The sequence below is a fragment of the Anticarsia gemmatalis genome, chromosome 5 (genome assembly GCF_050436995.1).
Source record: "Anticarsia gemmatalis isolate Benzon Research Colony breed Stoneville strain chromosome 5, ilAntGemm2 primary, whole genome shotgun sequence".
Taxonomy (NCBI): Eukaryota; Metazoa; Arthropoda; class Insecta; order Lepidoptera; family Erebidae; genus Anticarsia; species Anticarsia gemmatalis.
Window position 1 is genome coordinate 6,676,989 of NC_134749.1, and position 14,394 is coordinate 6,691,382.

A 14,394-nucleotide genomic window follows, 5' to 3' on the forward strand; every position below is an offset into this window, starting at 1 on the left:
ATTGTTCAACTAAAAGACATGAAATGGAACAAAGGTATTGCTGTACCTTGCTTTTCTTTCACTCATAATTAAATTTTTACGCCAAAAATACTCTGTAAGACCCTATTCTAGATACAAGATAATTGCGGTCAGCAGTCCTTAAATGGTTGTACGTTTAATGAGCGAAATAGTATCAAGAGCGTTGATGCAATTACTTACATATACCGGTAATAACTTAAAATACTGACAAGGTTCCAGGTACATGCAATGGACCTACTTTTATTATGTAAGTGGAGTAAATCGCCATTTATTTTTAAACTGACCCTCTAGTTTTATTTTAACTAGACTCCTTTCGAATCAGACATACTTTTTAATTACCTTCTACGAAAATTAATGAGTTCAAGAATTTCGTCTATTCATTTACTATTTTTGGTAGAACAGGTGCTATCTACTGTGTATAATTCACGTTATTCTGATCAACAAAGGTAAATAGGTACCTATGAGCGAGGCGTGGGTTCACGACAAAAGTTGAACAAGCTATTATCTTATGACCTTTAACTTTGAAATATGAATTAAGTGTATAACTTTGTTAAAGATAAAATTGTAGTAGGATTGTATTTTTCTCCAGATCTAATCGTTTCAAACGAGCCTGTTGTGAGAGAGAAATAGCGATAAATAATGTGCCTTATGGAGCATGAAAGATATTTCAATTTGATACTAAGCTGTCAGCTGTTAAGCAACACTTGTTACTAAGTATGACTAAACATAACTTAGCAGGTATATCATTTTGCAGTTCACTATGTCGTTAAGAGCCTATATTTTTCTCTATGCTATACTTATGTTAAGAGGAAAATCTATGTGTCCGTTTGTAACACAATTTATGTAGTTACAGAGTCGATTAAAAATATATCACTTATATAGAAGTGATTAGTGATTTCATATTGTCTCTGCGAGTTACGTCTGCAGAAATGATTAATTCGTCTTCTTATAAGCGGGGATTATCTTTAGAAATGTTCATCAGTAATAACGTTTAATATTTATTAAATATAGACTTTTGTTCGGAATTCTTAACCTCATTTTTCACATACCTTCCTCAATCAGTGTTAATTGGACGTGACAAATTAGCATTTCAATCGTATCTAAGATTACATCTAGCTGAACATGTCCTGTCTGAGCCATGTTAGGTTACTACATCGAGACCACTTCAACTGATCTTGTTAAGATAAGTCATGCGCTTACGTCACACCAAAGAAACGCATTACGATATCCGATTTATTGTTCCAACAAAATACGAACACGAACTCAAGCCTAATGAAGTATCGAAAACAATAAAATTGATTAATTCAATTGTTCGCACCATACTTCGCGCTATTTCAATATGGTAAGGTATTCGGGTGCGTTGCAGTACCCATAAACATTGTGAGACAATAATATAGGAGGACATCTGTTGCAGTCATGACTTAAAAAAAGACACCAACAAGAAAATTGAGATTACAGAAGATAAACACAAAAGGATTACAGAAACTTTTTATTATCTGAGCCATCCTCGTTCATTGTAAACTTCTTTATTTTTAAGGGAGTACCATAATCTGCATACTTGCTGCCGTTTAGCGTAGTAACAGCGGAACACGTGACCCCCGGGTGGTTTGTATGTGAACTGCCTGCGCGTAGACGATATTGTCCCACTATATCCACACCAAGAATCTTTACATGACCGAGTCAATATGACCACGTAAGGACCGCTCTTGAGAAGAACGCTATCTCCAAACTGTATCGCTTGTTTCAATTCTAGACCAGTTTTAAAAGGAACGTACGGATTTAAGTCACACTTTACTTCTTTAGCTTCGCTCTCTTCGCATATGAATTCGTCCTGCGCCAGAACGTTGGTTTCGTTTGGCCTCGCTAAAGTTCCAGTGTCGACCAAATTGGCGTATGAATCACTATTGTCCTTCTTATGGCACACGCGCTCACCGCCAGAGTAAACTAAACAATCGACAATGTAAAATGTTTTATCGCGAATGGTGTTCGCTAAAAATAATAATTTGTCAACATTTTTCAGATAGTTGTATCTTATTGGTTCACAATCGAACCTGCCTGACTCTTGCAGATGGCACGATGTTAGGTTAAGGTTTGGAGTAGTTATATCAGTCATCGAGTGTGGTATAACTGTATGACACTCTACGGAACAGTTAAAAAGTATGGTATTTTTCCTAGGTATGTAAGGATCGTGTGAGGGCACATTATTTGTATCACTTCTACGACTGATCCTTGGGGATGTCTTACAAACAGGTTCTTTGCCCTGAAAATTACAATGATTGATGATGATGATGATCATTTTATATATCGCTTTTATTGGTAGATTTTATAATTTCCTTCTGAGTTAACTAATGAACTTTTACAAAACTCAGGTTTATGTACTCTAATTGAATTAAAGAGGCTTTTTGTATAAAACCAATTGATAATTACCGTATCTACTATGCACGTAACATCCTTATTATAAAGCTGGAAAATATAAAAATATTTTAGTATTAAAAGAATGCCTATATGCCTAAATATTATGTAATTCGAAACGATCGCAAGCGTTACGGCAAGACCTATTAATATAGTACTTGAGTTCTAACAATATCTTGGAATCAAGTTAAAATTTCCGCTTTAGAGTTATTTATAACGATTTACATTATTAAAATGAAAACGTAGTTCAACTGCGACTGCTGTCATCACGCCGTACATTATAATATTGATGAGTGAAATATAATTATTTATTAACGACTGACTTTTAGAAAAATCAGATGATATTTGTGGTCGTAATAAATAATATAGCAACAATTTAAAAGAAAGCAAGGGTTAATTTGGTTTTAGTTATGTAGGATTCCACTGAACTTAGGAATTTAATATCTTATCTTACCGCATTAGCTCCCGGCAATAAAACAAACGGAATGATGACTAAACATAAAAAAGTGAAATTCATTTCTGATTTTACATAACACACGTGAATGAATTCACGAATAGGACTCGAAGAAATCAATACGCCATAAAATGTTAACAATAGTTTGGTACATTGCACGTTAATGGGCTAACAAATTGGAAACCTGTAGATAACGAGTTTTACCTAGTATGTTGTAACTTGTAAGAACATTGTTGGACAAAATAATGGAAATTGAAATCATTGACTTAGGCCATAAAATTTGACTTACGACAGAATAGATTGCGATTTGTAAGTATACTTACTTCACAGATACGAATTCCAACTTACGAGCTACACTTTCCTAGTTTATATAAACGTTTAGAATCTATAACGATGGGAAGAACTTACCAATAGAATAATGTTGTATTTAATCATTTTTCATCACCACTTTGGGAGTTCCTGTAAAAAAAAAATATTAAATGTAGTTTTTCTTAATGGCCGATCTGACATTTAATTGTTAATCAATTTTAATATTGACTACTTAAGATTAGTAACCCAATGACAATTGCAATATTGTGGTAAGCTAAAGAGCACATCCAAATCAGTAATGTAAGGTCATGATTACATATAAATCTTTATTATTCCGGGCCGGTAAACATAAAAGAAAATTATTTTAGTCACAGTGAGTATTCACGTGCTCTAGTTAAGGCAAGGTTGCACGTGGGTGTCGCACTGCTTCGTGCGTCTTGCGCCCAAGCACCGACACCGGCACTCAACGACATTGAGACGGCACTTGAGGCTCGCTCTAGTGCGTGCGCAATTAATTACTCGGTACTTAGATATGCAAACTTAGTTTATTGGCATATCTGTTTTCTCACGCATAGGTAAACTGAATTCGTTTTCTGACATCCTGGTCTCGATCAATATTATTAAAGATTAGACCTTTGTTAAGTCGACAAAATTAAATATCGATAGAGCGATTATCTTACGTTTTGAGATTAACGACTTAATTTGTTGCCTCAATTTATAGATATTTAATACTTTTTTCTAAGAACTCAGACTGCGAGTTGATAACTAGTCCAATTAATACTATATATAGCCAAATATGTGACGATTGAATCATTCGCAAAGATAAAGACTGCGTACCCACATGCCATAGAGCCCGATTTAGAAGGTTGAGCTAGGCTAGTTGTTTGTTTGACAAGTAAGCGAAGTAATGATTATCCACCTACATACAATGTACTAAGGAAATAGGTATGCGGCTGTTGAAAAACAATATAATATTAATTAAGTAACAAGCGTGACATCACAATTCGCCATGCCATACAATGTTAATACGTAATTATTTATAAATTCCTTCTATTATGGCGTTGTTTACTATAGAAAGTGTCAGTACAATGGGACATTGAACGATAGTGAAAATGCTGGTGTCCTTCGCATAATAAGTAGGCATTTGGTGTGTTTTATGTGATTGGTCATGATCGACGTCGGAACTATTGCAACTCGACCTGATTCCGGTAGAAATTGCATTTGTTTTAAAATTACGCGTTATTGTTAAAAAAATCGTTTCGTAATTAAAACAATGTATTGGCTTACACTGCTAGAATGCGAGGGAACTTTTCTCGAATGTTGATTTACATTTTAGCATTTCCTAAATAAAACGATAAGATAGTTAATATGATTGAAAAATGCTAATAATATTATTTGATATTGGGTTTTCAAATGAAATGAAATCATGATTGTTTTATGTCAAAGAGTCCAACCATAACTAGCGAATATTTTTCAGTATTCAGCTGTTTCCTGTCAAATGAGATAAACTCTGTGGTTTAGTGCAAACAGCTTATTGTAATAAATAGTAGATTACAATGAATAGGAAATGCGGGGAAGTAATTCAATAATGTAAGAGAAGCGTGTCGTCGCGGTCAGTTCACAATGATAGACGCAATATTTATAACAATTATCTATTATACGGAACGAATTACGAAATAATTATGTTGATTGTTTATAAGTTTTCTTCTTAAAAACAACAAATAACATAAAAAATGGGCTCACTTAATAATAAAAGGTTTGTCTTAAATAAAAGAATGAGTAATGTGGGCGGTATGTAGAGCAAAAAAGTTAGAAGACTTTTGGACTTAGCGGCATGTTTTTCTAGGACATGAGTTTCCATTTTTCTGGCTGGCTATAGATAAATACCAGTTTTAGGAGCCTTATGAACTTTCGATCGCATAGATGAATATTAAAATGACATAAATCAAAGATGCCGCTCCTCAAATATCTTCTTAAATTGATCTATTCACAGTCTCAAAATATTCAGCTAATTATTTAAAAGTAGGTAAGATGATCGAGTGTGACGATCGTATCCAAGAATTTAACGCATCGCTTCGTACTGGATGACTCATGCCAGGCATTTTATCTGGTCAAAAGCCAGAAATAAATATAAAGCAATTACCATTTACTAGTACTTTTTACACTCATAAGAAGAACATACATTTCATTGTTCTGAAGATAAAATTTAACCAAAAAAGTCTTATGAAACATCAGTTCTAATTTAGTATTGAATATGAATATTTTTGATAAAAGTAATAAATGCTGTGAAAATAATTTCCTAGTGTTTTGGTCTATTTCCCATTAAGCTAAAAAAGCTTTATTTCCTAACGGCAGTGATTTCTTGTGATGCAATGTGCGGATACTAACGCTCACCGTACCGATATAATTGAATAATTGTATACTTTTTACTGGATACCTACGATATTATCAATTAATCGGCAAGTATCGCGTTACGTATAAAAATACTACAATTATAAATAAGGAAAGAAGAAACTATAGTTTTTTACCTATTCTAGTAATTATTGAAATGCATAGAACGGAAGATTCGAAGGTGTTAAGCGTGAAAATATAATACTGCTATGATACAAAACTTTCTATGCTAAGTTCGCGAGAGTAAGGTCATTGAAAAGATTATAGCTGGCATTTTTAATTTGTATGGTAGAGGCAAGATCATGAACTTTGAAAAGTACATTATTTATTTGGCATTTCGTCTGAGCTACTCAAGTCTTTTTTTCGTTGAATTGATTTAATTAGCTTGTGCCGCGTGGGTGCAGTTTAAATATTCAGAAAGATAATGAGTTTATTTTTGCACTAGTAATTAATCACACGTAACTATTACAGCTTCCTTATCTCGTAGGCTGATAATACATTATGCAGCCTATTATGATGAGACTTTGATTACATCAGCTGATCATGTGTATTAGAGCTAGGTATAAGGAATGGATTGAATAACTTTGTCAGACTTAATTATTATTAGGCGAGGCACCGATAGCTAGTTGTGCTCACCGGTCGGCAAACGACCTGTAGATAAGCAAACCTTGTTGCGGTCATTCCATAGATGGGTGACCATAAGCAAAAATATTTAAGCTCTAGTAAGATTGTAATTATCTGTATCTATATAAATCAGTTTTTTAATAAGTAATTAGCATTTTATTTACAACACGGGAATTGCCTGTCTATTAAACTGAATCACCAAATTGATTCCGAATTCTATGTTATCAACTGAATACGAACGAGCTGTCGTTGTTACGATTGCATTTGGTTTGCAAATTAGATGCAATCCAGCATTGCCTGGAATGTCTAGTATCCTTTTAAATCTATTCGACGTTACTAGAGTGTCTCTCACAAGAGTTCTATTATAGGTTCCGAGATCAAATCAGCGCTTAGAGAAAAGCATTTTGATGATATCTTATGGTGAGACTCCACTCAACTATGTGTGTATTTGTTGAGCTGTCTTATTTACTCGCATGATGAATTTGTAAATATTTATGTATAATTAGACACTTACTACAAAAAAATTGGTAACGTAGAGTAAAGACAACTAAGCAAGTACAAATAATTTAACACATTCCTCTTGTACACTACTTTACAACTATATGCAGAACAAATGTTATACCTTTCCGGAAAGAGTTTCTCAATAAATAAAACGTTATAAGAGTTTAATATCGAGTGCACAATTCACTCGCGGGCCGTGAACGCATTTTGTAATCATTGCAAGTGCACTTTCTTTGTTTCTCTACATGATTGTATGTGAATGGTTTGTTTGTAAGTAATTGTTTTAGTCATTATGAACAATTTACACGTGATATGTGTAGTTTGTATCGAAATATGGTGTTGCATAAAATATGCCTTAATGACACCTACCGCTGAATAACGGGCACTAATTGTGAGCCTATTATGGTGATGACTGCATAGTAAAAAGTCCTACCCTAGTAATAAATTACTTGTACATAAGATCTTAGTTATATTTGCAAAGAAGATCAGATTTGGTTTTAGTTTTATCTGCATCCTCACAATTTGCATTTTAATTAGTAAACCGACTCGCAAAATGGTGAAGAGACCTGAGGAGAATTTATGTCTGTAGCTGTCTTTTTATTTTTGGTCCTTAAGCACTATTAGTTATTAGAATAAGATAAGATTCGTAGTTCAGCTTTATTTGATTAAACTGTTTTCGCGTTTTGAAAAAAAAATATATATACATATGTTTCAATTTCCTAAAAAGTATACTTTGTGTTTCATATTCATGACCGAGACATACTAAAATATCTTGCAAACATACTCGTACCTTTATAACATGCTATAAACTAATTAAACTTAATTTATAAATTTTTATACGTCTTGTAGTCATATTTAATACAATTTAATCGTGATACAATCTTGGGTAGTAAAAAGGTTTGTTTACACAGGATATTCGAAGTGGACATTGATTGGTGACTCAATCAACTAAAGTAGTTCCTTTTTTGTCAGTCCCGAACTAATCGGATAAAGAATCTTGGTCATTATCAAAAAAACTTTAGAATGACAAGAATTTTGTCTATTTTTTGGTAGCTTTAGATTGATTCATGATTGATGGTAGGTTATGTTGCTTAGGGTCATCCGTGTACCTACGCATCCTTTTAAGGTCGTAGAGCTAATTTCGCGAAGCTAGAATCGTAATACATGAAATTATAAGTAACCTTGCGAGTTGTCAGTAATTGGATAAATTACATAGTTGCAACTAGTTTTTATGTGTAATTTTGCTCGAGTCATGTGTTTCAGAGCCATCTTGTAACTTGTATAGTAATTCAAGTATTCCTCTGATTCATTAGTTAAGTTATCGGAAGTATATATTTACCTCATGGGTTTTTCTGAAGTGTGATTCTTAAAACACATAATGTAACTGTACCCGGTACTTTCTTTAACAATTTATCTTAGCCATTAATTTCTTGTGCTAGCTAGAGTAAAATTTTGAATATAATTTATATATTATTTGAAGTAGCGGAAATACAAATAAGGGTGAGTTTCGCGATATACATATAAGTAAATAAATAAGTATCCGCAACATAACGTCTGACCATGTTTTTATTTGATAATCTAACAAATACTTGCAAAAAGGTTGCAAATCAGGATTTAATTTAATTAATATCAATCTTACACACGCACTTTGTAAATCAGTGATGTAAATATTAATAATAAATATTATAGAGCGGTATGCTAGTGCTTTCTTAAGGAAGTAATATTTGGTTAATTTTTTTTTGTTATTAATAGTGACTAATAAATGAGTTAGCGAGTCTATGATCAGTATCCAATTTGAACCTGTCATCAGTTGATTGGTAATCAATAAGCGCTATTTATACGTTGACATTGTAAAGAAAATTTGGATGTGTTATTAATTATATATTATTTACCACCTCTATATTGTAAGCTCCTTGACTTCCTCTTTTTGCGGATAATGTTTTTTTTTACTATTACAGGCTTTAGAATGACGTGACGCAGTCATCGTAATAAAAGTACAAACATTAGTTTAAACATTACTCATAAGTAGCCCTTTAATATAATTTTAATAATTAGTTTTTTCTTTTTTAACCTTCATTAATAAAGGCTTTTAACTCTACGAGTTTAAGCCAGCCCCATTAAAAATTTGGTGATGAGTAAAATAATAATTATTTACACCTTTTTCTTTTGGCACAAATTTCTTATGATTACTTTATTTACATTGTATTGTCGTACTACTAGGGAATGCAATCCCGACTCGAGATCGTCAACTCGAGATCCCTCGCGATCAGAAATATCAATCCCGCGGGATCCCGAGATTTTCGGGATCCCGTCTAGTTAGTAATAATAATACAATTCGAACGGCTTGTTTAATGTAATATGAGTGTGATAGTGTGTAATATGCAATAAATTATTATTTGAAAGAAAATAAAAGCCTTTATTTTTGAATATTACTAACAACGTAACATAATTAACAGGTGTAATAACATGAACATAATCAAAAAAGTAGGTGTAGCTCCAGGAGATCAAAATAAAAAGTAATCACATGGCATTTTGAAAGTAGCCTCTTAAAATACAAAGTGTATCAATAGTACGAGCTTCTAATCGGCATCTTAAGTCTATTGCAATGTAGCCAGCTGCTAAAAATGCCCTCTCCGACAATCCCGAACGGGATCTCGTCATATTATGCTTCGGGATTGATCCCGAAAGAATACACGGGATCTCGCGAGATCGGGATCCCGCGAGATCGGGATTGCATTCACTACGTACTACTAGAGGCCGACTCCAAGATATTAAGAAAAAACGATAGGCTAGGTTGATGCCGTAGTTATCTCTTCAATGAAGTTTTTGTTACATTTGATTTTACTGTCACGTGGGCATACTTTAAAACGGCAATTATTCAGATAACATTATTCGATATTTGAGTGTTTAGGTTTTCCGATCCGATAATATCAGACGCTGATCGCGGTAACATGCAACCATTAAAAATAAGGAGTGGCCATAATACCCAGAATGCCATCTCTCTATGCTCAAATCGTATAAAAAAACAATGATGTCAAATGTCAAGTGAATTAACATATAACAATTATTAGAAGATTGTAGCAAATATTTTTATTTTATGATATAAATTCGTAGATATGAACCTGATTTGTATAAGGTCAAAATGCACTTTTTACTTTTGTTGCAATTAAATCATTTGTTATGCTTAAGCTATTTAGGTAAATTACGTCATTAAATAATTATGAGTCTATATAATGCTGTTATTATTTTTAGAAGTATCCACCCTTACGGCAATATTTGTTGTAAATTTTAAATGTCAAGTATTATTATTAGCATTTATAAGTTAAGAAATACTAAACAAAGTTCCTCCACCAAACAATGGTAACAATTAAACTCGCGTCATTGATAGTTAACATGATTAGGAGAAAGCTACGGTTAGTTCTGTTACGCGTTTGTTATTTAATTTGGATTAGTAGATAAGCAATCTATTGATTTATTTTTATGCTATGTAATCCTACTTACTTCTTTTATAGGAACGTCTTTCGCTCAATAATGTCCAACATCAAATACTCGATTAGGGTTTGTTTTGTTTTAAGTTTAAGAAAGTAGAACTAACACTTCTTTTATCAGTTAACAAAGCATATTCACACCATTTTAAATAGAATCGATACAATGGGAAATGAGGTGTGTCCTCAATACTTCCATTTAAACAACTTTAAAACAATAAGACTAGGAGACGAAACGTCGCGCTCGCGATCGCATTGAGTTTGAAAATTTGAATAACGAACGCGTGTTGCGCACGCGCCGGCTTTGGTACGACTGGTGGAGGTTTCCCGCCAAAAGCACGCAGAGATAGTGCCTGCAAGTAGCTGCACAGATTCATTCATGAATGCGAATGTTATGCAATTTTCTTGTTATTGAGATTATTACAGGGACCATTGTGGTTGGGTCACGATAACCCGCTGAGATACGGACGGGTCATTTATTGTTTGGCTGCATAATAAAAGTTCTTTTGTCCTAGTGATAATATCTACTTAACGCACAATATGACTGTCTAAGATTCCAAATTACCAATAACGTTTAGTAAACTATCGCCGCAGTAATACAATACATTTTAATGTATTTCTGTCGTCTTTTAATTTTACTGCAAATTTAAATTTCTATGAGCTTAAGCCATTAAGTTAAATTATTTAAAGTTTCAAAGCATTAAGCATAAACCTTATGCTTACTAGACTTGAGCATGATAGGTATACGGAGTTAAATGAAAACAGTACAATGGTTGACGAAGTAATTTACAAAGAAAGGAGTGTGGTACGAAATATTTGACCAAATACGTTTTTAGTTATGGTCCGTTACATTTCCTTACTGATAAAATATTTGTCGTATTTGGCGCTTTATAGTTTTAAGAAAATATGAGACAATCGGGGACAAACCATTTCTGTAATTTACCGTTAATCGTTTACTTTTCATATAAGGCTTTTTGCCATCTAACATAAAGTTTTTGCGATAAGGTCAGTGCGTATACTGTGACGTCATTGGTAATAACGTAGCGGATTGTAAAATTGCAATGATATGACGTCATAAATGTTTGGAAAACACTAAACGCCATTATGTAAATTAGAAGTTTAGTCACCAAGATTTACGTACTGTATCTGAAATAATATAAAAATCTGCGCGCACGTACATATGTAACGTGATGTTTGAAACGTAGATGAAACAACACAAGTATTATGTTGGGAGCACAGTAAGTGTGTAGTTCCACCTACCCTTAATGTGACAAGGGGTTGTATTATATCATGCATGTGTGTAACTTCCAAGTCTCAGACGTCCCAACTATGACTTTGTTATTATGAATGCGATTTTATATTTCTAAGCGCGAGACGTGTATTTAAAATGAGCTCAATAGTATCCATTAAAATGTTAAATTCCAAATGCTGCATTCTAATTTAGAATTGACAGGATAATCGTATTGGAGTATAATTATTGTCACCTTTGAATTGATATTGAACTGACACTGTGGTGCGGTCGGTAATGTACACGACTGCTGATCTCGCGGTCTTAGGTTCGATTTCAGGATTGGACAAAGTGCTGTTGGTATTTTCTAATTAAGAATAGTAATAATAATTTAGAATAGTTTGGACTAACATTGTAAATGGCGAAATATAAACAACCTACACCTTCGTGGTATAAATGGCGTGATGGTATATATGTATTGATGAGATCCAGTTAGGTATTTTGCTTTTCTAACAAGGATTTTTATATTGCCTTATTTCATAGCTCTTTTAACATATACAGTTAGTCAGAGCGGTAAACATTTCTCCAATATTAATTAGTTCCTTGCATGCGTGTTGTAAAATTTCATTATCATCGCAAAAAAGCCTTTTATAATCGCAAACAAGTTTATAATACGTAAAAACTAATACGGATAGGTAGAACGATAGCAACTACATAGATGTATCTATCCGTTAGGTATTTATAACGTGGGAATCATTTATTTAGTTAATTAATTATTATTTTCCAGATATTGCTGTGCTTTTCAAATATTAGCTTTCTTTTCAATTAAAACCACTCATACATTTTATATGAAAGGAAGTGAGAACATAAATGATCATTATTAATCACATACATGACCATTTATAATGTGCGAAACACATACCAGGATCTTGTTGAGAAAGAAATTATGAAATAAGCTTTGATTTAGAAACGGTCGGACGTCATTAAAAATAATCGATATTTAATGGGAAGGAAGGATGTCTGCATCGTATTACTAATATTTTATTATGAGGAAAAACTATTTTGTCCGCTGTGCTTTTGATTTTGCGAAATCGCGAATGTCAGCATATTTTTTAAATATCAACGATGCTTTCCTTGAATAGGTAATCGTATCAGTATTACTTTACCCAGACTATACAAAAGTGTACCGTACAATGCAAAGCTGTCAATTTTGTTTTTCAGAAACCGATAACGGTGTATGTTGTTTATTTATTTATTAAAAAACAAACATACATAAATATCATAACAGGATATAGTTAAACTACCGAAAAAAAGTGTATATTTCAACTTGGGGTTGTTTGCAGCTGTTCGAAGGAAAAAAGGCAATAATGCTCAGTTTCCATTCAATAATAAATAAATTCAATAAGTTGTTATGAAAAAATACATTACCAGGATCTATACCCTATTATTAAATTAAACATTCTAACTGACCGAAGGCATTGTATTGTTGTAGTACATGATTTAAAACAGTAGGTTCTAAGTTAACCTAGATTTAGTAAGATCCGGCATAGCAGGTCTCAGAGTGATTAATCTGCAAAGGAAGGCGTCATGTGCTAGATTAAGAAACCATTTTATACTGTTTTGTAATATAATTATATTATTTGAAATGTCCGCTATTGCTCCTGAGCCCGTTTGTTTGGCAATAAGCAAGCAACACGTGTTTATATGTTTTGAGTTGTATTTATAATAATATCATCATTATTAGCCTGTACGCGTCTGTTTTAAATGATTCAAGTGGCATAGGTGGATTTTTTACATTCTCATTCCTGGATTAAAAAGCCTATTTATTTAGAGTATTATTACAAATATCAGTGCCTGAAGAATGTTAAAAGCTCGCGCAACACGCAAAGCGCACCAATTATCATTACCACTGCAATCAATGAAAGTATTTGTGCAGAATATGCCTTCGTCTAATACTCGTAAAGGTATTATCTAGATTTTCTTCAAATTTACTTGGTTAAAGGAGTATAGGTTACTTGAGGGTCGTGAAGTTTTCTCTTAAAGATAGTACCACACATGGGAAGGGCATAAGCCTTTGCCCAGCAGTGGGATACTCGATACTGGCTAAGCAAAACAGTTTCACATAAGTTAGCGCTTGGGTCATTTTTATACCGAAATAAGGTGCCATTTGATGAGACAAGTGCCTTCGGACGGTCATAATTAACTAAGTAAGGAATAAGCGTATTCATCATAGTTGAGATATTCATTACTTATTCAAATGCGTTGGCCATAAACTACGCAAATCTTAGCAAGAATTCAACATCAGCAGTTACCTGACATCTGTCGGTATTTTAGTAAAACATCAAATGAAGATCTTTAACATATTCAATATCGTTCTTCACAGACTGGCCTTACGAGTAACGAAATATATTCCATGTTGTATGTGTGTCTTCGTGGTACAACTATTCGTTACTAGATGGCGTTAGTGAGCTAATGTTAAGCATACAGTAAGTTATAGTTAAGTTACAATCAAGTTATCTTCGTATATTTGATTGGTTTTTAGGGTTTATTGTGGGCTAAGATTAACATTTTTATTGAAGAGCAAATATGCAGCATTATTTGTACCTTATTGCGGAAATTATATTGAATAACTTATTCAAAAACGACACTACACATTGTTGTAGATGTTTCGATTGCTATGTGCTTTCTACCAGTATGATCGTTATTTATTTAGATTTTTAAGAAAGATATAAGAATAATTTATAAACAACAAGCTATTGCCCGCAACTCTGTCCGTGTGGACTATAGTTATGTGGCTTATTACGCGCATAGGTCATGAGGAATACCCGGCTTAAAAACTGCTCTATGATGGCTTTTCTCGGGTCTCAATCATTTTTCGTAAAATATTACATCCAAATCGAAGAATCGTTAAAGCATTAAGAAGAGACAGACGGACAGAGTTACTTCTGTAGTTATTATATAAGTATGGAAGT

General features: G+C 33.1%; 2 protein-coding genes across 2 annotated transcripts in view; both read right to left on the bottom strand.

Moving 5' to 3' along the window:
* The window catches only part of LOC142972953 (uncharacterized), a 36,022-nt gene extending 25,504 nt beyond the window's left edge, over nt 1-10,518 (bottom strand). The window contains exons 1-2 of the mRNA XM_076114418.1: nt 10,211-10,518; nt 3,293-3,343 (exon numbers count right to left, since the gene is read on the bottom strand). Coding sequence (XP_075970533.1) covers nt 3,293-3,319 — 27 coding nt within the window. The 5' untranslated portion in view covers nt 3,320-3,343; nt 10,211-10,518. The remainder of the gene's footprint in view (nt 1-3,292; nt 3,344-10,210) is intronic.
* LOC142972954 (uncharacterized) lies at nt 1,493-3,083 on the bottom strand. The gene is made up of 3 exons (XM_076114419.1): nt 2,885-3,083; nt 2,446-2,481; nt 1,493-2,278 (listed from the first exon to the last, which is right to left on the bottom strand). The coding sequence occupies exons 1-3, from the start codon at nt 2,945-2,947 to the stop codon at nt 1,511-1,513; spliced, it is 867 nt and encodes a 288-aa protein (XP_075970534.1). The 5' UTR covers nt 2,948-3,083; the 3' UTR covers nt 1,493-1,510.
* Nucleotides 10,519-14,394: the final 3,876 nt, after the last annotated feature.